Source organism: Strigops habroptila, chromosome 6 (assembly GCF_004027225.2).
Source record: "Strigops habroptila isolate Jane chromosome 6, bStrHab1.2.pri, whole genome shotgun sequence".
In the NCBI taxonomy this organism is placed as follows: Eukaryota; Metazoa; Chordata; class Aves; order Psittaciformes; family Psittacidae; genus Strigops; species Strigops habroptila.
In genome coordinates, this window is record NC_044282.2 from 44,569,071 (window position 1) to 44,593,560 (window position 24,490).

At 44.3% G+C, this 24,490-nt stretch overlaps 2 protein-coding genes across 4 annotated transcripts; both read right to left on the bottom strand.

Annotated features, from left to right (window-relative positions):
• Positions 1-8,912: 8,912 nt before the first annotated feature.
• ADI1 (acireductone dioxygenase 1) lies at positions 8,913-14,849 on the bottom strand. The gene is made up of 4 exons (XM_030490933.1): positions 14,397-14,849; positions 13,889-14,008; positions 12,123-12,302; positions 8,913-10,403 (listed from the first exon to the last, which is right to left on the bottom strand). The coding sequence occupies exons 1-4, from the start codon at positions 14,514-14,516 to the stop codon at positions 10,281-10,283; spliced, it is 543 nt and encodes a 180-aa protein (XP_030346793.1). The 5' UTR covers positions 14,517-14,849; the 3' UTR covers positions 8,913-10,280.
• Positions 14,850-16,607: 1,758 nt separating this feature from the next.
• Positions 16,608-24,490, bottom strand: RNASEH1 (ribonuclease H1). Of its 3 annotated transcripts, none has more exons than XM_030490931.2 (8): positions 24,253-24,490; positions 24,024-24,148; positions 22,680-22,874; positions 21,998-22,097; positions 21,449-21,503; positions 20,252-20,336; positions 19,092-19,216; positions 16,608-17,395 (listed from the first exon to the last, which is right to left on the bottom strand). In XM_030490931.2, the coding sequence occupies exons 1-8, from the start codon at positions 24,354-24,356 to the stop codon at positions 17,309-17,311; spliced, it is 876 nt and encodes a 291-aa protein (XP_030346791.1). In that variant the 5' UTR covers positions 24,357-24,490; the 3' UTR covers positions 16,608-17,308. The 3 variants fall into 3 exon arrangements, with proteins under 3 accessions (XP_030346791.1, XP_030346790.1, XP_030346792.1); XM_030490930.1 differs by having other exon boundaries at positions 22,680-22,877; positions 24,253-24,405; XM_030490932.1 differs by lacking the exon at positions 22,680-22,874 and having other exon boundaries at positions 24,253-24,470.

A 24,490-nucleotide genomic window follows, 5' to 3' on the forward strand; every position in this document is an offset into this window, starting at 1 on the left:
GTGGCATTACTACTGAGTTTGTTGTCTCTGACAGTCCTGTCATTGTGAAGACTGTGCTGACCCAGAGCCAGCTTCATCCCTACAAGTCTTATGTACAAGTCAACTACTCAGATTCTTTTTATAAGAAAAAATGAGTTTGACCTTATATTGTGTTGGCGGTTGTTAAGGTTTTTCAGTAATTAGAAAATCACATGAGCTAATTTCATTAGCTAAGAGTTACTGACAGAGTATCAGTATGTGTATTATAGAAGTGAAATTCTGACTGCACTTCTTTTCACTTGCTCTTACTGCATGTGTCTCATTTTGCCCCATCAGACTGTTGAGTATTACACCTTTGTATGTCCACTGCTCTTAGCAGAGGTTTCCTGATAATCATCACGCCACGTCCAGATGGCATGTGAGGGAATCACCCAGTCCCCCACAGTATGAATTTCCCACAATATGAGCGACTGTATCATCTGAATGATACTAAGTGGGCTCCCTGTACTTTCTCGGTATTGTGAGCTTTCAAATCTTTCAGATTAAAGCATTATGGAAAGCTGCGAGTGGGAGTGGGGGATTTTTCTATCCCAAAGTAATGCTTGCTTCAGTACTTTTTTCCTCTCCCACTCTCTGTCCAACATCTCCACTTGACTCTCAACAGCAGATGCCACAAGGTTGTACTAAGGACCCTGTAACTTGTGCATGTGTACTTCAGCTCTTACTGTACTGTCTTCCTCCTGCCTACCCTAGAGGCTGCGGATTCCTCTTGGTGCAGACAGGCATAACTGCTCCACTCTGGCATCCTGCTGGGCAGGGAAAGGAGCACTGCCAGTTCGGTGGAGCAGGTATGCAGCCCGTTTCGGTTCTTACCAAGAAAGAAGTTCTTACCATTTCTCCTCTTACCAAGTGAAAACCCAGTGCAGAAAGTATTTCCCAGGGAAGAGGATGGAGAGGCTGAGGCAGAGGTATCTAAGGGTTAGGCCACACAGAGTGGAAGCAAATGGGGTGATGCAGAGCAGGACACAAGGAAGTTACCGCTGATAGGACAGTGCCAGCATAGAGTGATTCTGGCATCCCTTGGAACACAGGTTTTTGGAATCACAGTACCGCTGCAGTATCAGTGAATTTCACATCTCTGCCCACATTTCTGCATTCAGCTGTGTTGTAGATTCAATCCAGATACTCCCATTCCTTGTACATGAATATATACATCTGTTCATTGGGGGGGGGTTATTATCTTGAGACTTAATGTTTAACAATTGGAGTAGCTTCTTGTCATAAACCACTGCCATGGGACAATTCTGTTACTGTGTTATTACATCTTTTATACCACATCCATCAGTTAATTCTCACTGTCTTTAAATACCCCCACCTGTATTTTTAAATAACTAATAACTTGGTCTTATGTTTGTCCAACTGGAGATACTGTACAGGGGCCAAACAGCTGTCTTCAAAAAACCAGGTCCTTTGAAAACTAGTGCAAGCTGGACATGCAAAAAAATTAGGATGCCTAAAAACCACCAGTCACCTCGAAAGACATAAACCTACAGCTTATACACACACAGAGTTTGTCCCATTTTCACAGGATATATATGGTTTACGGGTCATGCTTTTACACTGAAGCAACAGCTAGTTATGTACCAATCAACTGGAAAAAGTCAAACCAGTTGGTATTCCTGTTACTGGCTTGGCTTCTAATTCCACAGCTAGATCTGAATTAAACTTGTGCAGAACTTGGGTAGGCTTGTCCTAAGGTACCACTACTGAACTCAAAAATGTAAATTCTGGAGCACCTACTTCAGCTGGGTTTAAACACTGTTTACATATCTTCAGTGAGTATTAAAATACAGTGAAATAAAAGTGGTTACTTCTGCATTGCTCTTTATGAGGTTTTACATTTGTTTTAAATACTGCTATGACAAGGTTTAACAGTAATTGGACAAATTCTCAAGTTTACATTGCTATAACTGAGTGGAAATCACTGTAGTTTTCAGTTTGTCACAACTATTAATCTGATCTGGTATGCTACGTGCTGTTCTCATTACAAGTAATCTGAAGGTCACTGTTCTTGGGCATGGGGAGACAGATAGAAAGAAATCCTGGTATGTAACCACCACTGTTTTCAAAGATTTTGAGAGCATTGAACAATTTACCAGGGCATGTAGTGACAGGGCAAAGGGGAATGGCTTTAAAACTGGCAGAGGGGAAATTTAGATTAGATACTAGAAAGAAATTCTTTACTGTGAGGGTGGTGAGGCGCTGGCACAGATTGCCCAGAGAAGCTGTGGCTGCCCCATCCCTGACAGTGTTCAAGGCCAGGTTGGACGGGGCTTGGAGCAACCTGGTCTAGTGGAAGGTGTCCCTGCCCGTGGCAGGGGCTTGGAACTAGATGATCTTTAAGGTCCCTTACAACCCAAACCAGTCTGTGATTCTGTGACTCCAGTTAGAATTTACAATGATATGTAAATTAATACAACAGAGATTCCCATGCAGTTAGCTGAAGGTCGGGTCTTGAGTTAGATTGCTATACTATCATCTACACTTTCAGGAAGCTTGATTTGTCTTTTCCAATTCTGAATGGAAGTAGTATGATCCATCATCATCCAGCTTCAAGCTGAAGCCACTTGCCGCTTTATAATCAAGGAGTAAAATGCTTCCTTTTTTAGTTCAGTAGTGCCTTATACTCACTGCACGTGTAAATGGCAGCCTGTGTTCTGAGCAGCAGAGAATAAAAATTTATGATCCCAGTCAGTCAAATAACCATTAAAAAAGAAACACTCTGAAAACGTAATCCCCTGTTCTCCAAGTTTCTCTAAATTCTAATTCATATGTATTACTGCATAGGTCTCACATCGGTATGTTTGCTGTGCTCTTGTTAGTAGAAGCTTTTAACTTGGATAAAAACACCCGTAGAGGAGACTTGGACTGGGTGACCTCTAAGCTCAGTGAGCCATTAAACAAGTGACATCCTGGTAGACTTGCAGAATAATTAAAATTTAAATGCAAAGGCATATTATCACTGCTGGATGTATGCAAATTGTTAACTGTTTATAAAATGCAAGAAAGAAGTGTCAGTGTCACTTTCTGGTTTGGATTTAACATACGTACAAGTGAAGAGTTTGACTTTCCTATATTCAGCCAGTTGCACATCTGAATGCTGTATATGGTGTTAGCATTAAAGCTAAGGACAAAATTCGTCCTCAAAACATTAATTACACCAGGCAATCCCGTTAAATTCAATGAATTCAGCTGAATTTAATGAGGGTTCCTGGTGTAAATGAGGGCAGAGCTCAGTTCTAAAACACAGCATGCATGTGTCGTCTGGCTAAGTGAGAAAAGCTGTGGAAGTATAGCCTGAATGAGCTGATTGTTGTATTCAAGTCTTAAAGCTTAATGTGCCTGAACAGAAGTTTTGCATTTAAATTTCCTCTTCTATTAAAAGAGGAGCAAAGAAGCTGTACTTCAGACATTCGGATAATTACATTATGCACAGAGACCCTGATCCTCAAAAGGACTTCAGCAGCTCTCTGCCATTTCTAGCACTCAACTGCTGTTCAGGTGATAATGGCATCCCCTCACCAGCTGGTCATTTACATTTTCCCAGCGCCTCAGTTTCTGGACTGGACCCGTTAAATGTTCCCCAGGAGGCATGTGCAGACGTGCCTGAGACTCCACACTGGACCTTCAGCTAGTGTCCTGGAAACGATCGCTCCTCCACCTACCTTGTCCTTTGTGTCAGCAAGAGCTGGCTGAGCTCACTGACCCGGTGCAGAAACTCGCCAAGCCAGCACACACCCTCTTCAGATTCATCTTCATCCTGAGGATGAAGTCTTCAAGCCAAGGATGTGCTGAGAATTACCCGCTGTCTGGGTAGGCTGCCAGGTTTGCTGCACTGCAGTGGCCTGCGAGGTGGTAGGCAGGCAGGCAATCCTTCTCCAAAGTCTTTGCTGCAGGTGTTTTGCAAGTCAGATTGGAGAGGGGAGTAAGGGATGCAGTCCACGTCCATAGCTAGGTTGCGTTGTCTTACTTGTGTGCCAGGTGATGCGCTAAATCCACCACATGCATTGCAGCCATCCAAATGGAGATTGCAAGACGTGTGGTACTCCCATCTCCCATGGTATTTAGCTGGTGAGAAATATACATTTCCTCTCTGCTTAAACTTGCCATCAAGAAATGTGTGAAAACAGGCCTGAAGCATCAAATACAGGTTTAAATGTGTTCCAGATAGGTAGAACCACAGCAGCCAGAGCTGCTAGCAACCTACATTGCTGCTGTCCTGGGCAGAGGCCAAGGGAACTAGAGCTATTAGTATGAGGTGAATTTTATCCATCAGCCCATACCTATAATACAAGTTCTAAGGAACCTGGACATCCACCCCTGCTTTCTACCCATTTAATCAAACATTGGGGGAAAAAGTGTTTTACCAGTGAGGTACTTCACAGTGTAGGAACCTGCACAGTTTTTAGCATTTGAACGGCAGCTCAGTAGCACAGAATGAAAACGAGCTCCAACACTAACTTGGAGGCAATGATAATGGGAAGCTGCTTTCCCACTTAGTTCTCTCAGTCAGCTTCAGAATCACAAATGTGGAGAATCTCATCTTCAAGGGGTGTGTGAGATGGTCACAATCCTGGCTTTAGGGAGGACCCAGGTGCCACCTTTCCAAGCTGTTCTGGGTCAGCACCTGATCCTGTCCTAGATTTGGACACCCATTTGCAGGTGTTTTATGTATGAGAGTCACTAAAATGAATCCAACTGAAAGCCAGCAACAATGGCTTATAATTAACCCACAAAGAGAGAAAAAATTGGATGTTCCCTGTTTGACGCAGGGAGGGAAGGAAGGAAGGAGGGAGAAAAGAGAAATACATTTCTTCTTGGCTTTGAAGAAATGTCAAAACTGTCAGTGCTAAACTCAAAATATTGAAGTGAAAGGATGCAGAATAGAATTACTAGAGCTGTTTAGTAAAAAATCCAGTGCAAGGTGTGAGCAACTACTTCAGGTGCTGGCACACACTCCAGTGGCAGGCGGCAGAACTACTGAGCCCCAGCCCCAGCTGCTGCCCATGCATAACCCAGACACCACTCAGTGTCCCTTGTCACAGCATCACCCAGAACAGCTTCATGGCTCTTTCCATGAATAGCGGGTCAGCTTTAAGTTGCCTGAATCATTTGGGAAAAAAAGAAAAGCAGCCTGAGGGTGGACCCAAATCACAGTCTCCGGGCTCAAATGCTTCTGATCACAGGGGAAACCAGCGCCCAGAGCTCAGTTTGGCTGCTCTAGGCTGTGTCTGTGGCCAGAGGCAATCCTGGAGCATACCTAGCCCAATTTTCTGCCAGCCAATGCAGCTCATTGACAGGCACAATAGTGATTAATCCGTACCCTGAGAAGCAGCACAGAAGCAATGAAGGGGCACTTTTAAAAATTAGCACAGGAATCCCAGAGAGAACTGCAGCAAGGGAAGCCAGCACTGAGAGAGATCCACAGCCCTTTGACTGCTGAATCTTCACCCAGGATTTTGGGGGTTTGGAGTTGCTTCTCTGTCTCATCTGGGTATTTATACAGTTATTAGAAAACGTGAGCTAGTGACTCAGTCGCATGAAAAGTAGGTTTTCAAATTGCAGGTATAGCAGAGCATCTTTTTGCAAACACCCAAAATGTTTTGGGAATCAGGCTGTAAAGTCACAATGAATGCAGCAAATCAGATCAAGTCTGGATCTCTGAGACAGCAATATTTAAATTGTAACACTAATTCATCCCACAATGAGTTGATAACTTTATTTGGCTTCAAGAAATAGAAGACAACTGGCAGTGACCTCATTTTGGGAAGAGAGAAGAGAATCTGAGAATCTCTATCATTTTCACAGGGAAGACTCCTAGACAGATGATGTAATTATCGAGCATAGCACAGGTCAGGCCAACAGCCTCTGCCTGGCCAAATATCTAAATCCATTATTTGGCTACTAGGGATACTCTTCAAAGCAGTGCTCAGCTGCCACCTCAGGCTTTACGTGCCTTGGTGTCTGCCAGCTGATATTAAATGATGGCCTTTGTCAGAAAACTGTCACTTCTCATAAGCTCCTAGGTTCAAGCCAGATCCTGGGGTCGGGAACCAGGCAGGCGAGTGCCTATTCTGCCAGTGGGACCCGATGCTCTGAGAGCATGAAGATCTTGTATCTGTCAAGTTCAGCAACCAGGGCAGGCAGCTGCCAGCTCCTGCAGCTGCTGGGAAGCAGCACAGCCCCTGCTTTGGGCAGCCTGTGGCTAGACACCCCTCACAGCAGCATTTCCCTTCACCCCTTTGTAGGCACCCCTAAGTGCCTGGTGTGGATGTTACCAGTTAACTACCAACTGGCTGTGAAATGTCTTTGCATCAATATATCCAGCCAAAGACACTTACAGCAGGACATATAAGAAGGGAGGGCAGCATCAGAGACCTTGCAGCTACATGTTTGCCCACCTAATTTATTAAAAATCACACTGACCATCCACAGTTTGCCTTGAGTCCATTCACAGAAAAGCTCTGAGAAATTGGGATATACGCCACATGGGAAAAGCTTGGATTAATGTGGAAAATAATGCATAGGTACCAAAAAAGCTGTCTTCAAACCCCTCAATTCTGTACCACTTTTCCTACCATTTTTTTTTTAATCTCTAATCCTGGAGGTGTTGAAATATTCCACTTGCCAGAGTCAATGCTGCCAACATGATATTGCTGGAACCTCTTACATAAATTTTCATACTACATCAATGCACCAAGATTTTCCACTAGCTGCAGTAAAACACTCATGGGTTTGGACCAAAAATCCATTTCACTTTGCACTTTTCAATATGTGGGGGAAAAAAAGAAAAGAAAACCCCAAACACATAAAATCACCATGAAAATAAACTGTGTTTTTCATCTGCAGGAACGGCATGTTCTCTCTTCCTTCTCTCCACTCTCTGGAGCATTTTCTATTAATATTAATGCTTTTCTCTGCCCAGCTGTTTCCTCCCAGTGTAATCTCCCATGTAATCTCTTCACAGGTGTGGAATCTTTATACCAGCCCCAAATTGTTTTTTTCTTGGCTGACAAAAAACCCCCACCTTCAGAGAGCAAAGCTTTTACTCTTTCAAAGACACCTATAGCACTAAAGGGTATGGACTCAAAAGCATTGACAGCAAGACCCCCACAGCCCTCACCACCTCCTTGCAGCAGAATGCATTGTGCTGTGAAAATGATGAACGATCTTCAGCAGGGTGATCGTGAGTTATCCTTGACAGCCAGGAGATGGGAGCTGTACCTGGCATATATATCCCTCCAGAGAAGCAACAAAACAAGGTGGCTCAGTCCTGCTTCCCAGGTCACATCCTACATCAGCGAGCTGCCGAAAGCAATTGCTGTGAGCAGCCACTTTACTGTCCATCCCTCATCACTGCCTCCAAACTGCAAATCTCTCCTGAGGAGAGTGTGTAACCTGCTCTTTCATCCCAGTCGCCCTCCAGTCTGTTATGGGCTGGCTGTGCTGTAAACAGGGGCTCCTGAGAGCCCACGCTACTGCCTCCAATTCTCCTTTTGCAGAGAGAGAGAACAAAATTGAAAGGCTCACAGGAGGAATGAACAGTCTCATGTTGACTTCTGTTTAAAAAGAACCCTAAACATCCAAAAGCAGGAGAAAGATGAATTAGATTGGATACCAGGGACTGATAGCAGCATCAGGAGGAAGCAGTCATTGTACTTTACATTCGAAAACACAATTTTCTGTGGCATATAAGTCAAAGGAATAAAACTTGCTGCAGGCAGTAACTGTCATTTATTCCTGTAGCTGTACCTTGAAAAATCCCCAAAGTTTATCCTGGGACCAGGATGCCGCAGTGTGCTGCACAAGAGGACACTCAAGTGCTCCTTCCAGACAAGTGGCACACAAATCCCTGAACCGATGAGGCACATGACACAGCACAGCGCCTGTGCAAGCCCACCTGATGTGTGGCTGACTACAGTCAAACGTCCTATTTGCTAGCAACACTGATATTTCAGCCAGGCTTATCACTGCACGAAACCCAGCACAGGTTGAACAGGGCTTGCATTTTGCAAGTGTGGATTGTGCCTGCCCCCTGTCCCACAGATTGAGCCTCCACTGGCAGGACGAAGGGGCAGCTGTGTCCCTGCAGCTTGTCTGGGTTGCAATCAGAGACCCTCAGGCAGGAAACATGTGCCTTTTTTATCCACCTTTTCCAACTGTAAAGATAAAAATTAGTATAATTTCACTTCAATATTGCAACTTTGTTTTCAGAAACACTTCCAGCACCTAGAAAAGGTTAAAAGTAACACTGCCACAGAGTGAGAAAACATTGTTGCCTGCTGCAGACCGGGTGCGTGCACACCCATAGGGAGGAACACTGGGACAGTTCAGCTTTCAACCTAATTTCCTTCTTTCCTAATGTCTGCTACGTTAGGAAAATTCATGTAAGCCCAGGTTTCAACTTCTTTCTAGAATCATGTTTATTCAGGAAACTGCAAGGCAGGAGCTTGTATTGTATCTGGCTGAAATGGGCACACAGTCTACAGCCAGCACAGAGCCTGTGCTCCTGTCACCCATGGAGAGCTGGTGCAAGCAGTACTTTGTCATTATAAAGTAATTCATCACTGTAAAGAGCAAATTCATACCAAAATGCTTCAGTGCCCATTGCTGAGGAGCTGCACGTCCTGTGTGACGGCACGGCATTTACTGAGAACCAGACCAGCATGTGTAAGTCTGCTCTTCTCCATCCTACAGCTAAAGAAACTGAGGCACACAGTGTCCCATGTTACAGAACAAGTCAATAGCAGCACAAGGAATAAAAGCTGATTAGGAATTACAGTTCCACCATTGTTCAATGCGTCCTTAAAGTCAGCACAAGAAAAAACCAACCAAACAAACACCCAAAACCATACAAGCAAAAAAACCCCATATCCAAGACAAAGTAATTTTATTAATCACTCACAAGAGCCAATTGCTACATTGTGCTGAGAGAAAGCCACAGCTTTATGTACCAAGGCAGAACTTGGGAAGCTGCATACTAAAATGCCAATTATGCAAATGCCTCTTATGAGCATTTTTAGACAAGAATGAAGCAGGCTTTATTTTCTTTAATTAAAACCAGAATCCTATGTAGTTCATTAGCATGGATTCAGAGCAGAATGAATATTAATGTAGCCCACCTCTCCCAATTCTACCTGGCAGAGATATCAAGGGAAAAAAAAAAAAAAAAGAAAAGGTTAGAAAATGGATTCCTGAGCAATTGTAAATGCAACTACCTAAGGTCACTGAGGCCACTGCATCCTTGAAAGGTCACAGAGATCAGGAAAACCTTTTTGAGTGGAAGAAGGCAACTGATACAGCCATCTTCAAAAAGGGGAGAAAGATCTGTGGAACTACAGTCTGGACAGCCTCACTTCAGTCCCCAGGAAAATTACTGTATAAGCTGTTACAGAAGCTGGTCCAGGTACATGAAACAGCAGGTGATGGGGAGCAACCAGCCAGCGCCCATTTACCAAGGGCACATTCTGGTGGCCCATCCTGACTGCCACCTGAGAGGCAACGGCTGGTGCTATGGCAGAAGGGAAGCAGCAGATGTCATTCAGATTGACCACAGCAAGGCTTTCCACAGCATGTCCCACAGTAGCCTTGTAGCTAGACTGAGGGTATGAACTACAAGGCGGATGAAAAAACTCTGGACCATTAGATTCTGGATCAAAATGGTCAGTGGTTCAAGCCTAACTGTCAGGTGGTTACAAATGATACTCCTCTGTAGTCAAAGCTAGGGCAGAATGTGTTGAACATCTTCCTTGACAGAAAAATGGTCAGCTAAGGACACTGGTTTGTCAAGCCTGGAGAAGAGAAGGCTTAGAGGAAACCTAACTAGTTTCCCACTGGAGAAGGGACTGTGGAGAAGACAAGAGTCAGACTCTTCTCAAGCATTCCATGAAAGAGCCAGAGACAACAGTTGCAAAGGGCGACCAGGGAGTTGGCCACAAAGAACAAATGCTCGCCCACAACAGCAGCTAAGCACTGGAATGGGTGCCCAGACAGGCTGTGGAACCTCCATCACTGGAGGTTTCCAAACCTCATGGTCTTGAGCTTGGTCTAGCTTTAAAGTCGGCCTGGTACTTTGAGGGGGTTGGACTTGATAACCTCCAATGACCTTTCAATCTGATTTTTTTCTATAATTGTGTGATTCCAATTGTATAAGTAAGTAGAAGTATAATCAGTGAAGAGCCACCGGTCACATTTATTCTGACAGGGCTTCAGGCTCTTCCCCTGTCAGGTCTCGGACACTGTTACTGTGCTTCTTCAGCCAAAAACTTCATATATGCTTTCCGAGCAGGAAAATCATCAGCTGGCCTGTTGTATGGTGTCCAGACGGGTTCTCCAACAAACAACCTCATTGCCTTGATGTAGTTCTGTCAAAGAACAAGAAGTAATTTAAGAGCTCCTTTCCATGGGATCTTTGTTCTGAAGTTAATGTTTCATTTGCAATTCTATAGAAATTTTTGAAACCATCTCAAGACGAACTGAAAGTTTCACATGTTCCAGAAAACTATACAACTCCAGCGCTGTTCTGCTCCCAGCTACTGCCCTGGGAGATTTTGCACCTATGCAGTGATACACTGTGTCACATGTGCCTCCAGGTCAGACAGCGATGCTATTTCTCCCTGTTTCAAAAAAAACAAAAACAACCCTAAACCTGCTGTCTTATGCAAATCTTTTGCACTGGATCCACAACACTGAGCAATGCAGCATCTAAATCCTACTTGCTTAGTTAAACAACAGCGATCAGAATACCCAAGATGGATACTCAATGCTTTTGAGGAATACCAGAAGCTTCAAAATGAGAGCCATAAAAGCTGAATGGGGAATGCATAAACTAGCTGAAAAATAATGCTTCGGGAAGTGAAAAGTCTCCGGATTCCAATAGGAAAAGCAACAGCCCCTGCCACCAGCTAACCAAAAATACGCCAGGTGCAAGGCACAGCTGTGGCAGCAGAAAACGGGATTTTATGTCCTACAGAAGCGCTCCGACCACTGATTTATGGAGAACTCTCCTCTCCTGTTCACTACGCTGTAGATTTAGACCCTACCTACTTTGTCAACACTGCTAAGCACTTATCTTGCACCCAGGTGCTCAGCAATGTCAAGAATAAAGTTAGGTACCCAAAGAACTTAGCTGCAAAATGCAAGGGTCCAGCAGCACCTAAAGAATTTACTTTGAAGCCACTTCTGGGCTGAATTTCCTGAAGTGGACAAACATTTAAGACTTCTGCATTCAACCTATAACCTCTGACATTTTGTCTACATAAAGGAGAAGCCTTAAACTAGCAGCTGTAGCTGATTCACTGTGGAGCAGAAAATGCAGACATGAAAAGCCAGTTTTTTCACCAAAGCAGCTTCTCCTTTCTTTACATATATGATAACTGCTGTCTGGATGGCTGATTTAAAATTATACCACTCTCAAGACTACGCCAGAGATGGGATTTTGCCACACAGGAGACAGCACACATTTTCCAGGGATAAAGCTGCAGTTACAAACATATTTGTAAAAGCCCGCAGGGGCAGACACACAGATCAGGACTCCATGTGCCACTCTCACAGTCCCATTGCCAAAAATACCCTTTGAAAGCAGGTCACCTCCTGTGAAGCCAGCATCCAGCCTAGCACACGCTAGCTGCGAGTAGTGGACACTTAAATCTTTCTTTCCCTGAAGGTGAATTTAGTACTTATCAAAACACCACTGCTGGACACAGATATGCTCTGTCTATCCCCATGAAGATACACAAGGCAACACAGAAGGATCCATCTGTACCATCTCCACCTCAACTGATAGCAGGGGCGACTGGGAGAGGGACAGCCGCAGGTTTGGCTCTTACGCTGCTGTCACATAAGATATGCTACGGATATCACGTGGCAATGACTTGCAGTTACAGCTGACGAGAGGAAGCTGTATTTGTGATCTGGAGATGAAAGGTTCAGATGCTGTGAATTATTTAGTATTTTTCATATTCCTACTTCATATTTAATATGTTTTGCTAATGAACTGCAAGTCTCAGGGCATGTAGTTACTAATGTGGTATCTACTCACATGGATTTGTCATCAAAATTTACAGTAATCTGTAACAACATACATTCTCATCCAGTGTAAATCGGTGATATATGCCAGCAGGGAGGGTTATCATGTCTCCTTTCTCCATGGAAATCCGGATCCATTTGTCATCCTTGTCTCGAACATCAAAGTAGCCAGATCCATCTAAGATGTAGCGAATTTCATCGTCTAGGTGTAAATGTTCCTCATAAAACGTTTTTATCTAGGAATAGCAAGTGTCTTAAAACTGCTGAACACAATAAAACTGTAAAGAAATCTAGTAGAAACATGTAACAAAGCAGCAAAGGCTTTCAAAGGGTAACTGCACAGTGATTAACAGATGAGACCGTAGTGGTTAAAAGGGCGAATCCAGCCAGCTAGACCCTGTCTCAGGATACTTCTAAGCAAGGTGCTACATTCCCTTTGCAACACAGGAATTTCTCTGACAAGAAACAGCAGCTATAGCTGCACATAACCAGTCGCTGAATAACAGTAAAGCTCACACCCATTTGAGAGAGAGAGATGGGTAAAATTTCCCACTGCAGGATTTGGTCCTCACACTTGTTCATTTTGATCATTTTGTGCTTTTTCTTTCCCAACATGCAAAAATAAAATAGAGCTACAGGTTATCCCCCCTTTTTTACACTGTTGTAGGGCTGAATCAGCCCCACAAGCTACTACAGCTGTATGTGAAAATGCAGTTATTGCCAAACTTGGCCACATACAGCAATCTGATGTAAGCAGCATGTTGTGCCTGCCCCACACAGCGAGCCCCAGCTCCAGGCTCTCTCCCCTCAGGCAACAGCAGCAACATTCTGCTTGTTTCTGGAATGATGAATTCTTTGTATCTGGAGTGGCGAATTCTTTGTACATTTCACAGCACTGAACAAAACCGTGCTTTAAATGTTCAATTAACAGCGACCTGAGCGGGTTAGTGCATGGAGAGCAGTGTGATCACCAGATACCATGACCTGCTCCGGTCTGGATGCTGTTTAGCCATGCTAGTGACAGTGTCCCTGAGCCAGTACCAATCCAGCGCTGCAAGAGGAGCAAAAGTCCATATGCCCTGTCAGTAATGGCCCATTTTGTGTCAGCTAGAGCCTGTCCAGGCAACCTAAGTCACTACCTAATCATCTTGTCATCAATTTAAAACCAAACTTAAAACAGACTGGTAAATGGAAATATAATGAAAATATGGAAGTGACACTGGGTTGCCGTCCTCAGGTCAGAGCAGCACACCAACACCCAGAGGCTTGGAGGAGGAAGCTCCTTCTAGGAGGCTCACACAAGAGCCTGGCACCATTGGCATTCAGCTGTCGAGAAGCAGCCAAAGTACCAGTTTCCCAAGGTAAAAAAATCTTCTTGTACAGGGAATGCATCCCTCTGGTTCCATATGGTTAGCATTCATTTTGAAAAGACATGTTTTGCAAGCAGCCATTAGGATGTGTGAGCCTTCAAAGCCCATGCCCAGCTGGCAACCACCTGCCTTCATCCTGGGAGGCTCTCTGAGGATAGGCCAACATTGGCAGGGCTCCGCAGGTAGGAATCTTAGTTTCAAAATGACACAGTGAGGGAAACTATCTTGAAATCTTTGAAGGCAATCTACAGAAGCAAAACTCATCTGCTATTTTTTAAATCAGACCAGCGCTGCTATTTTAACGTGAAGGACTTCAGCACAGGATGTGTTTGACACTGGAGATCTCACCCTGCGCCGCTGCCCGGGGCTGCGCAGGTGTGAAGAAGCCGGCTGCACACTCTAGCGGCCGGCGGCAGGGCGCAAATCCCCACCGAACGCAAAGACTCGCGTACCTTTTCCTCATAGTTTGGAAGCTTGTCTTTGTGTATGGTTATTATATCCATCCAAGAATAGTTTTCTGCTCTCCGGATCTCCTTCAGACGTGGATCAGTCTCATAGTTATCAGCATCCAACTAAAAAACAGGCAAGGGAAAAAACGGCGGGAGCGGGCACTCAGACACAAAGCACAATTCAGGGCACTAACGTGGAAAAGCCCGAGCCCCAGGAGCGCCAGGTGAAGCCGAGTTGGCCGCCATGGGTACACAGGCTGCGCCAGCTTCGGCAGAGGCACCTGCACCGAGTGTCCCCCCTCTAGCCCCCCACAGACACTGCTGGGCAGCGCCTGCCGCCTCCCCCTTTCCCGGCCTCGGCAGCGCCGCAGGCACGGATGCGGCCGGTACCGGCTGCCGCTCTCCGTGGCCGAGCCTCAGGCACCGCCTCCTCCAGGCCGCCCGAGGCCCCGCCAGCGCCGGGCCTTGCCAGGCCCGCGCGGCCCCGCCACCGCCATACGCCCTCACTGACTTTGCGGTAGACCACGCCGAGGCGCCGCAGCTGCTCCAGGCTGACGGCGCGGTTGGGCCACAGCCGGTGGGGCGCCCGCTGGTCCTCCGAGGACTCGTCCATGTACCAGGCCTCCACCATCCCGCCGCCGGCGCTCCGCTCCGCTCCGCCGGGCCGAGCTGGGCTGGGCGCGAGCGGCCCGCCCCGGCTGGGCCGGCGCAGGGTCCGGGAGCAGCCCCGCACTGCCAGCCTATGGGCATTGCCGTAAAGGGCAACTCAAATACGCCGAACGAGAGCGTTGTGCGGCAGACACGGCTTTCATTTTAGTGCACGGCCCTACGCTCAACAGCAGAGGTGAGGAGAGGCCTCCATGAGGGAGATCTGCCCGGGTACGGGGCTTCTCACCCGCACAAGCCCTCTGGGTAACATGCTGGTTATAACACAGGTTCATCAGCAACTCTGTTTACATCCAGCCCGCCCTGGCAGTAGTATTCTGACTGAGCTTAACAATAGGTCTCAGCCTCAACGAGGACCTGCACTGCAACCCCCCAGTATGGAAAAGTAAAAAATGAACTGAGGAGCGGCAGGGGAGAAACAGTGGTAAGATGCATTCTGCCCAGAAAGCTCATGTCTCCATCCATGGAGATATTCACATCCTGAGCGAGCTGCTCGGCGTGGAGCTGCTAGAGCTGGGCTGGACAACACACACTCCAGCAGTGCTCTCTGGCCTCCTCCAGCCTGCATAGTTCTGCAGTTCTACCTGGCAAATAAACCAACACCAGCTAAACACGATGCAAGGATGAGAAACAACTGAAACTATCCCTCCTTAAATACTTTTCCTCATAAAAAAGAGACTTATACTTACCAAAATATCTTAACCAGTATTTCTCAGATTCTTAGAACTGGTATCAGGTTCCTTTAATGTACAGGATCCATGTATAAGCACTACTGGTTATCAATTCAGGATAAAATTTAAGCTCCGTAACATGACAGGTAAGCTGGTCCAATGCTGGTATTGTCTATATTTTTAGAAGCACAGACAAATTTAGCCAGAAGTTCAATGCTTACCCACTGGATGTCATGGCACTAAATGCCCTGAATGACTTGAACAGCCACCATTCTCTGCAGATCCTCAAGTTAAGTCCCACTGAGAAGTATTATTTGCTTTCCATCCTTTTATCAGCCTTAATCCTGTAACTTTCTTCTTACCTTTGTTTTGTCCTGCATTTCCACAGCAAGAATGAACATTGGTATCAAATTAACCTAAAACTCTTTCCTATTAGATCTCCCATTATAATCTACCTATTAGATTCAGGTAATGAAGTTGCTTAAATTCAGTATTACACAGATGCTATGATTTACCCACCATTATCTGTACTTATTTTCCAAAGCTGCTGCTCCAAAACCTAGAGATTTCCACACAGTAAATAGGATCTCTCTGTTTAACTGGAGATGTATTGATAGGCAGATGATTAGATGTCATGCCTTCAGTATGTTGTTGGTCACACTGTGATCTCTCAACCAGAGATCTGATCAGGGTTGATGGTGTGTTTTCCTTCAAGCCAAACTTCTAAAATAAACGAAGAGATGGAAAACTGTATGCATATATACAAGAGGCAGAGGGGAAGATCTAATCAGTGGACTACCTTCGCCCTATATGACCTTTACTGTGAAGTTTTGGATGAGAGAAAATAAATCTAAAACCCACACTCATCTATTAACCACTAGCCAGCCAGTTTCTTCATTCTATCACAATTCACGTGACTCTAAATACATAAGAGCTTATACTTTGCCTCAGTAAAGATATTATACTGCATGAGAACTACTGAGAAATCAAGTTTCAGCAGCTCCACCATTCTGTATCAACAAATACAAAAATAAAATCAGTGACCTCCAGCTGAAGCCCTATTGTTCAATGGTATAAAGGTACCTTACAAAGAAGTTGACAAAGGTAACATACCAAACCTGCTTGCTCTTCCCATGTATATGCATAGAAAATAAAACTGTGTTGATCACTGGTAATTATTCTCTAATTCAAGTGCACATTAGCCATTCCATTAATCTCATCATTGACTGGAAAAAATGAAGTCAAACACCTGACATCTGGAAGATCTGGAGAAGCTGATCATCTTCTAGTTCCATCTCAGGTAAAATGGCCAATTATTTATTACCTTTGGGACAACATTGAAGAGGAAACCAACAATGCTAATGTGAACCAGTATGCATAAAAAATACTTAATGGAAATAGGAGGTCAGAAACAAAGAGCTTGGACATTAAGCAGCAAGAGAGAACTGTAAAAATTCACCATTCAAGTTCTCTAACGACCTGGCTTTTTACTTTGTTCATGCTGCATTGCAGAGTCAGTAACATTATAAAGAAACCTCAGGTGCTGTAGCTGATGATGCTGTGTGGCACAGGTGAGTGTTACAAGCCCACCTGCTACTGGCAGAATTTCAAAGCATATCAACAGAGATCTCTGTGTTAGGTCACTGACCTCTCACCAAAGTGCCCCTCCCCCAACTATTTTGGGTTGTTAATATATACCTCTGTACAAAAAATTAATTTATTTTGCTAAGGGAAAAATACAGAACACAAGATAAAGACTTAATACTCCTTCTGAAGTCTGTCTTTAAGGTGACTTCAGAAATCTACAAGACAGTTAAAACTACTGACTGAGGCCCTTCAGTAAGATGAGGTAAAAGCAAGTGCTTTTTATCATCAGATTAAACAAAAAAATACAAAAACTTGATTGTAAAACAAATGCTATAAAAGAAAATGTGACGGTTTTCTCCACTGAAGTTGGTACATGTTTAATACTTCAGGCCAGAAAGTATACTTTGAAGTTCAACTCTGAAACAACTGCAGCCATTCAAGTAGTCACTGTGATGCTGGTCCTTTCCCTCCCACTGTGACAGTCTCTAGTCTCTGTACATCAGGACCACTGTTTACTAGCTCCTTCTCTTGCTAGTCTATCAGCTTCTTCATTTCCTTGGAAGCCAGCATGACCAGGAATATGCATCTGTTAGAACAAAAGTACAGGAGTGTTAGATATGCAAGAAAGCAAGAAAAAAAGTACATACATAGAATTTGATCAGTCCACACACTTCGACTCACAGTTCAGCAGCACCTCCATAGAGGCCCTCTCCTCACATTTAGTCCTGACATGTTCTCCTCAGGAATGTACAGTCTCCCTTCCTCTAGGAAAGTCTTGCCAAACTGTGAAAGTCATCCTTCTGGGAAGTAGTGAACTGCCTATAAGGACTACCTAGCCTTTAAGAAATGCAGACAACAGCTCCCACTCAAAATTCCCACTTCCAGAGAAGAGAGAAAAACCTATCTGCATTCAGTGCTTAAACCATGTTAACCTTTTCCCAGAAAGCCAGAGACCCCTATGCCACTAGCAGCTTTGGTGGTTATGGCACTTGCTTCAGATACAGGAACAGAAAAGAATCACTCAATTTTCAGGTGTTGTAACTGCCCATCCTTCAATTAGGAACTGAAAACACTTTCAACCCTAAGTCTATCCTTGTCAGAGGTAAGGGTGGAGCCCATGGAGGTCCATGATGGAGCAGATATCCACCTGCAGCCCATGCAGTACCACATGCTGGAGCAGGGGGGTTACCATGATAAAGTATATACATACATTACTCTTCCCAAAACAGAAGTCTTACCAAGTTTTGGCTCAGCTGTTAGAAGTGTGCACAAAGCAATACTACTTTTTTTTTTTTTATGTAAAATACTCGAAGGACAGCTGAACTTCGCTTTTAGTTTTAAATTTTTACACTTTCTTCTCAACAGACAATAGGAGTAATTATATAAAATTCTAGTCAGCCTTTACTTGGAGTCACCAGCTCTGGAACACAGACCAACACGAGTGAAAGAATCTCTCTAACATATTTCTCACAGGAAAAGTGCACATTAAAGATCTAATTCATCCTGTTTTCTACAGAGTCAAGACAGAAGCCCAATAAATATACCATTAGCAGCCAAAAAGTCAATGGTAAAGAGATTTAGTTCTAGAATCAGTAGGCTTATACCAGAATTAGAGTAAAATTTAGAAGGAGGGGAGGGTAGATATCCTCTACAATGTTTAGTGCTGAGGTCACAGAAAAATGTTTTATCAGGAATACCTGTATTCCTGTTGTTTTTACTTCTTTACTGGGAAGCAAAACAATTTTAAACTTAACAATGGGTATTTTAAAGACCTTTCTATGCCCAGTTTTCATGGAAAAAACACAGTTACGGTACAAAGAACTAGAGTTAGTTTACTTGGGATTATAATCTCTTAGTTTTCTCAGTTTAAAGACACCCATGTGATTGAGTTACACCAATGAACCAGCAACTTCAGAGTGCTGAAAAGAAAACCCACAAATTCAGCTATGACTCAAAGACAGTTGTGTTTTAAGCTTAGGTTTCCAGGAACAGAAAACTCATCTACTAACAGTACTAATGAACTAAAAGTAATTATTGCAGGCATCTAAGTAGCAACAAGAGACAGAAAACAAATACAAACATGCATTTTAATAAATGAAATCCTGGTTCCAAGAGCCTAGTTATCTTGCTTATTTGCTTTAAATAAAACCAGCAGCTTCTCTGTATTTATGGTTTTATGGATGTACAATATTATGCTCTATAAAACTCTTACAGTCATACTTGTCAGTTTTTACAAGAAGCATGTTTAAGATGTCATTAATAAGAAGAAATCAGGTGCTTACCCACTGAATTTCTATGTCTTTTGATAAATTAGCAAGTCTTTCAAAATCTTCTTTATTTATTACACTTCTTCCTGAACTTGTCCTCCAGCCATTTGTTTTCCAGCTGTCAACCCAGCTCGTAATACCTATGTAAAGGGGGCATTACCACGAAAATGCTATTAAAGAAGCCAGCATGATGATGATCTTAAAGGTCTTTTCCAACCCAAACCATTCTACGATTCTAAGTTGGAGCAAAGAGCCTTTTAACTCTGTACAAAGTCTCATGCAAAGACACTGGAGATAGAAGATATTCTTTGTCTGGTTCTCTACCATTGTCTTTCAGGATTGCATTTTTCCATTAGTACATGAATTACCAGAACATGTTTTCCCTAACAGGTATTTAAACACTACAATCCTATGTATGCATTACACACAAAATTACAACATGAACTTCAGTAAACTGAAGCTAAGGATTGCCTGATGGTACAGTAAGCTAGAACAAATCTATTGTTTTATTTGTTCTGAGAAATTGAGGAGACACATGCATAGAGGAAAAATAGATGGCCGCTTGTCTTATGGCTTCTGCACACCAAACAGAATCCTTCAGAGAAGGACCATACAAGCAGATTTCTACAGAACAATATTTAACATTCTGGCTCTCCCTTGCTGGCCAGAAAATTTACTATAACTCCTTAAATAAGGAGATAGATAAAGCCTGAAAGTCTGGAAGTGTAGTCTACATGTAAAAAGCAAAGAAACTTGAATGGACTTCACAAGTGTGTATGAACACAGCCTCTCCAATCCAAGCAAAACAAAACACCTACAGGGTTACTACACCAACTTCCAAGTACTTTCCCGAGTACATCCTTAATAGAGTATACACGAACGACATTTCTTCCAGGCTTTGTGTCATACTGAATGCCTCAAGACAATAATCCTGTAGTTACTTCTATCAGTCTTTACTGTAACAGGCACTTCGCCTCTGCTTGTATTTCATGCAGTTAGCAGGTGATGCCTGCAATATTCTGAACTTTTTCCCCAAGCAGTCCTCAGTGTTGAAATAAGTTATACATTCTCTTCCCTATATCCCTCTTCCCAGGCCCATATTCTGTGGCCCTTATGTAATAAACCAGCATGCAGCCTATCTTCAAGAATCAGGAAAACTAACATCATTAACTTACCATTAATAGTGAACTTGCTATCAGTGTAGATAATTAGTTTCTTGATGTTTTGACTCTTTGCTTGCTCTATTGCTTTGCAGGCTGCCTTAAGAACATTTCAACAGAATCACAGTTCAGACCAGGACTTTGAACACATGCAATTAAAATTAAAATACCAGCAAAATACCTGACGCTAACACAGAACTACAAAGAATATTACTGCAATCTCTCCATCAATGAGCATCAACAAACTTTAGAGCAGAGGTTCCCAAAATTATGCATGCTGATGACCAGTTACTGAAGCAGGCAAACAGGTATCCTCTGAAGCTTTACTGGCAAGGAGGAAGGATTCATACCAGTTCCAACAGACTGGAACCCCTAAAAGCTTTGGGGGGTTTTGTGGGTTTTGGGTAGGGGTATTTTTGGTGCTCTGAAATATAGTAAGAGGGAAAAGTGGCTGGGTTTGGATGTAGAGCTGAAAAGATCTTTAGTGACAAGTTTGATCCCTGGCACACAACCATCACCTTTGCTTGTCCCTCACTAAAATGAACTTCCTGTCATTTTTAAGCAGATCAATTCTTCATTTCAGTTCATCTCCAAACACACAGTGCGAGATAGCACCAATACCAGAATTAAGATGAGGCGAGAAGGGAAGACTAAATCTGCCGTTGCGAACAAAGTTTACTTCATAAGTAACAAAAGTTACTCCTGAGAGCCTAGAACTGTTTGTGATATTTGTCTAAGGAATACAATACTCTTGAGACTATTGTATTGGCAGTGCCACAGACAGGGGTTTGGTTATTTAGACCATGGGACTCTCATTGGGAAGCCAGGTCTACTGGATGCTGATGGGGCTGGTCTGACAACGAAGGGGAAGAGATTCAACTCTTAACCACTACTCACCCCAGGGTCTGAGATTAAAAATGCAAAGGATACAATACAGATTTGAGAACCAGGCTTTCCAAGTGCCAGGCTGTTTTAAATAGCTGTGCTTGTCCTGATGGTGTTTGGGGATTCTCAAGGTGAATTACCTCATTCAAAATACAATGAAGATCAATAAAACTCAAAAAGAATTATTTGTTTCAAGTCATAACTCCTCATATTTTGTGTACTTCCCTCATAGCTTCGTAACTGTTTCTGAAGGCCAGAGTTGAAACAGTCACGAGTGTGCTACTGTGGTCTAACACACAGAAGCATTTTAGGACATTTACTACTTACATGTATTTCTGCTCTTTGATTAGTCTGCCGTCCAGGAAGTCTTTCACTGGTATTTCTGTGTCCAAGGAATGAAGAGTAGATTAGTTACCCCCAAATTTCAGAATGGTGTATTTATTTTTATAATGTGTGCCCATTATACAAGACAGCTACCTTTCATTTTATAAAGAAGGATGAATAGATATCCTAGCTCTAACTTCCACCTAGCTCTAACTTCCAATCTGCAGCTAAATTTGTCATCTTCTGTGCACACCTACACCTATTTTAAAACTTTCTGCATTACGTGAGTTATAGCTCCAGTTCCTAAAAATATTTTTTCAAGTTGATTTTCCCTACATTCTCACCTCCCAAAGAAGCTGGTTTCTCTTTTCCCCTCAGTAACTCACTTGTCTCACAGCACTGTCATTATGAGTCTCAAGAGCAGGGTTTCATATTCAAAAGGAGGCTGGTATTGTAAATTACATCCAAACCAACGGCAATATATTAAAAAAAAAAAAAAAAGAAAAGAAAAAAGAACAAAAGAAAAAAGAATAAATCCATCCAGCTACTTACAAAGGGTGGCCCGGCCCCCAGTAGACACCTATTCCAGCACGTGCCCTGCTACGTCCATTACCTGAGCAACAACCATCTGTATAAACGACTGCAAAGTCACCTGCAAAGTAATTACCAAAAGCAGAAGCTCAAGAACTCCTTCAAGGGCACAGACTCTTTAAGCAAAAAGAAATGTCTGCCAGCAGGTTAATCCCCAGAACTTCCCTCCCACAGAGCCCTTCAAAAGGTTCACTACAGAAGCAATGTAAGTTAGCGATGCAGAGCACCAGAAGTCCCACCACAGCTTCACACCCCTAATTTGACTGGTGTCAAATTAGTCAGCCTCAAGAAGCACTTCTGCCCCAACTTCCATATTTTCATCACAGTTCCTGTCTTCTCCAATCAACTTTAAAACTTCCCAGCTACATCATTATATTTAAACACAATCTGTAATCCAGACACACATGACGATCACATTAAGCTCTATGTTGATACCAGTTAAAGCCAGTTAAAATTACAGTGAAAGACAACGTGAACAAATATATCATGGCTCACATTTTCCATCTTAAAAAGAAACAATGTTAGGCTGGGCCTGATGCTGCCATACACAAACCTTCCTAAAGGCTGTCTAATAACTACACCTGTTACTTATGAAAGAGGGCAAAGAAATGAAAAGAATTACAGAAATAATGAAAGACCTCACCCATATATGAAAATTTATCTTCACTGACTGCTGGTTCTGAGTATACTTCATCATGTTTTACACGCTTTGCAATGTGTTCTTCACCTGCAGACTGTTCATACGGCCTTTTGCACGTATTGCAACACAAAGCATTTATTTCTGGTTCCTCTCTCTGGCTACCATTTTCCCATGTTACAGCTGGAGGACCATGTGCCCCTTCCAAAAAAAAAAAAAAAAAAAAAATATGAGAGAGAAGAAGTTTAACTAGATAGAATCAACTAGGTTGGAAAAGACCTCTAAGATCATCAAGTCCAACCATTACCCCAGGACTGCCAAGGTCATCACTAAACCATGTCACTGAGGGCCTCATCTACATGGTTTCTGAACACTTCCAGGGACGGTGATTCCACCACTTCCCTGGGCAGCCTGTTCCAATACCTGACTTTTGGTGAAGAAGTTCTTCCTAATATCCAATTTAAACCTCCCCCGGTGCAGCTTGAGGCCGTTACCTCTTGTCCTATCACTTGTTACTTGGGAGAAGAGACCGATCCCCACCTCACTACAATCTCCTTTCAGATAGTTGTAGAGAGCAATAAGGTCCCCCTGAGTCTTCTCTTCTCCAGACTAAACAACCCTAGGTCCCTCAGCCGTTCCTCATAAGACTTGTGCTCCAGGCCCTTCACCAGCTTTATTGCCCTTCTCTGGACCCACTGCAACAGCTCAATGTCTTTCTTGCAGTGAGGGGCCCAGAACCGAACACAGTATTTGAAGTGCAGCCTCACCAGTGTCCAGTACAGGGGCGGCAATCACTACCCTGGCCTTGCTGGCCACACTGTTTCTGATACAGGCCAGGATGCCACTGGCCTTCTTGGCTGCCTGGGCATGCTTACAATATCAAATCTTATTTGAAAAACCTGCTTCTAAAAACAACAGTCACTATCACGTAATGCTAGCCTGTTAATTTACACCACCGCAAGCTACTATGCAAAACATTTTATAGTATACATCGTTCTTGATCCTTGATCAAACTGAAAACACACACATAGCCACCCTTAAAACAGACACAGCACAACCAACGTACAAGCACCTACAGAAGACACAAGCACCCACAGAATTCCTTCCACTGCACAGACACATCCATCGCTGTGTCCAGAGGGCAGGGCCACCACGGCACTCCACCAGGTACCAGGCGTCCACCGGAAGATAAGCAGGAGCTGCTGCCCACGTGTAGCACTGTTTACAGCGATGCCATGCACAAGCCAGACAGGTCGAGCCAGCCTTCCTCCCGCCCTCCTTCCTCCCTCCACCCCCGCCGGGCCGCCCTTCCCCCGCGGACGGAGGAGACGCGAGGGGAGGCCGAGCTACCTGCCGGCTCGGGCTGCTGGTGCCCCGGGAGGCCGGAGCGCACGAAGGCCCAGGCGTCCTTCTCGGTGGCGAACTTCTTGAAACTAGCGGAGGGGAACTTGTTCACTTGCTCCTGACACTCCGCCCTGCAACACAGGGAGGGCATGGGGCTGAGGCCGGCCCGAGGGCGAGGGCGGGATGGGGGTGACGCCAGCCCAGCGGCGGCTCCCCGCGCTGCCGCGGCCCTTACCAGGTGCGGTAGACTCCCGTCCGCCGGCCCTTGCGCACCGCGTAGAACATGTCCTTGGAAACAAAACAGGAGTGACTGAGCACCGCCACAAGCCACCGCAACATGGCGCGGCCCCGCCGCCATCCGGACCCCTGGGCCCGCCCCCGGCCACCACACACCGCCACTCCCCGCCGCGCTGCCACCGCGCACCCGCCTCTGCCTGCGCATGCGTGGCGGCCGCTGGGGTAACGGGAGCGAG

What these genes read in the sequence shown, in the direction of transcription:
- ADI1 (XM_030490933.1), bottom strand. Translation starts at nt 14,516, where the DNA reads ATGGTGGAGGCCTGGTACATGGACGAGTCCTCGGAGGACCAGCGGGCG. An exon ending in TTCCAAACTATGAGGAAAAG is followed by an intron (nt 12,303 to 13,888) that starts GTACGCGAGTCT and finishes TGCTATTCCTAG; the next exon opens with ATAAAAACGTTTTATGAGGA. An exon ending in GATTTACACTGGATGAGAAT is followed by an intron (nt 10,404 to 12,122) that starts GTATGTTGTTAC and finishes GTTCTTTGACAG; the next exon opens with AACTACATCAAGGCAATGAG.
- RNASEH1 (XM_030490930.1), bottom strand. Translation starts at nt 24,356, where the DNA reads ATGTTGCGGTGGCTTGTGGCGGTGCTCAGTCACTCCTGTTTTGTTTCC. An exon ending in AGATAAATTTTCATATATGG is followed by an intron (nt 22,098 to 22,679) that starts GTGAGGTCTTTC and finishes ATTACTTTGCAG; the next exon opens with GTGACTTTGCAGTCGTTTAT. An exon ending in TAGCAAGTTCACTATTAATG is followed by an intron (nt 19,217 to 20,251) that starts GTAAGTTAATGA and finishes CCCTTTACATAG; the next exon opens with GTATTACGAGCTGGGTTGAC.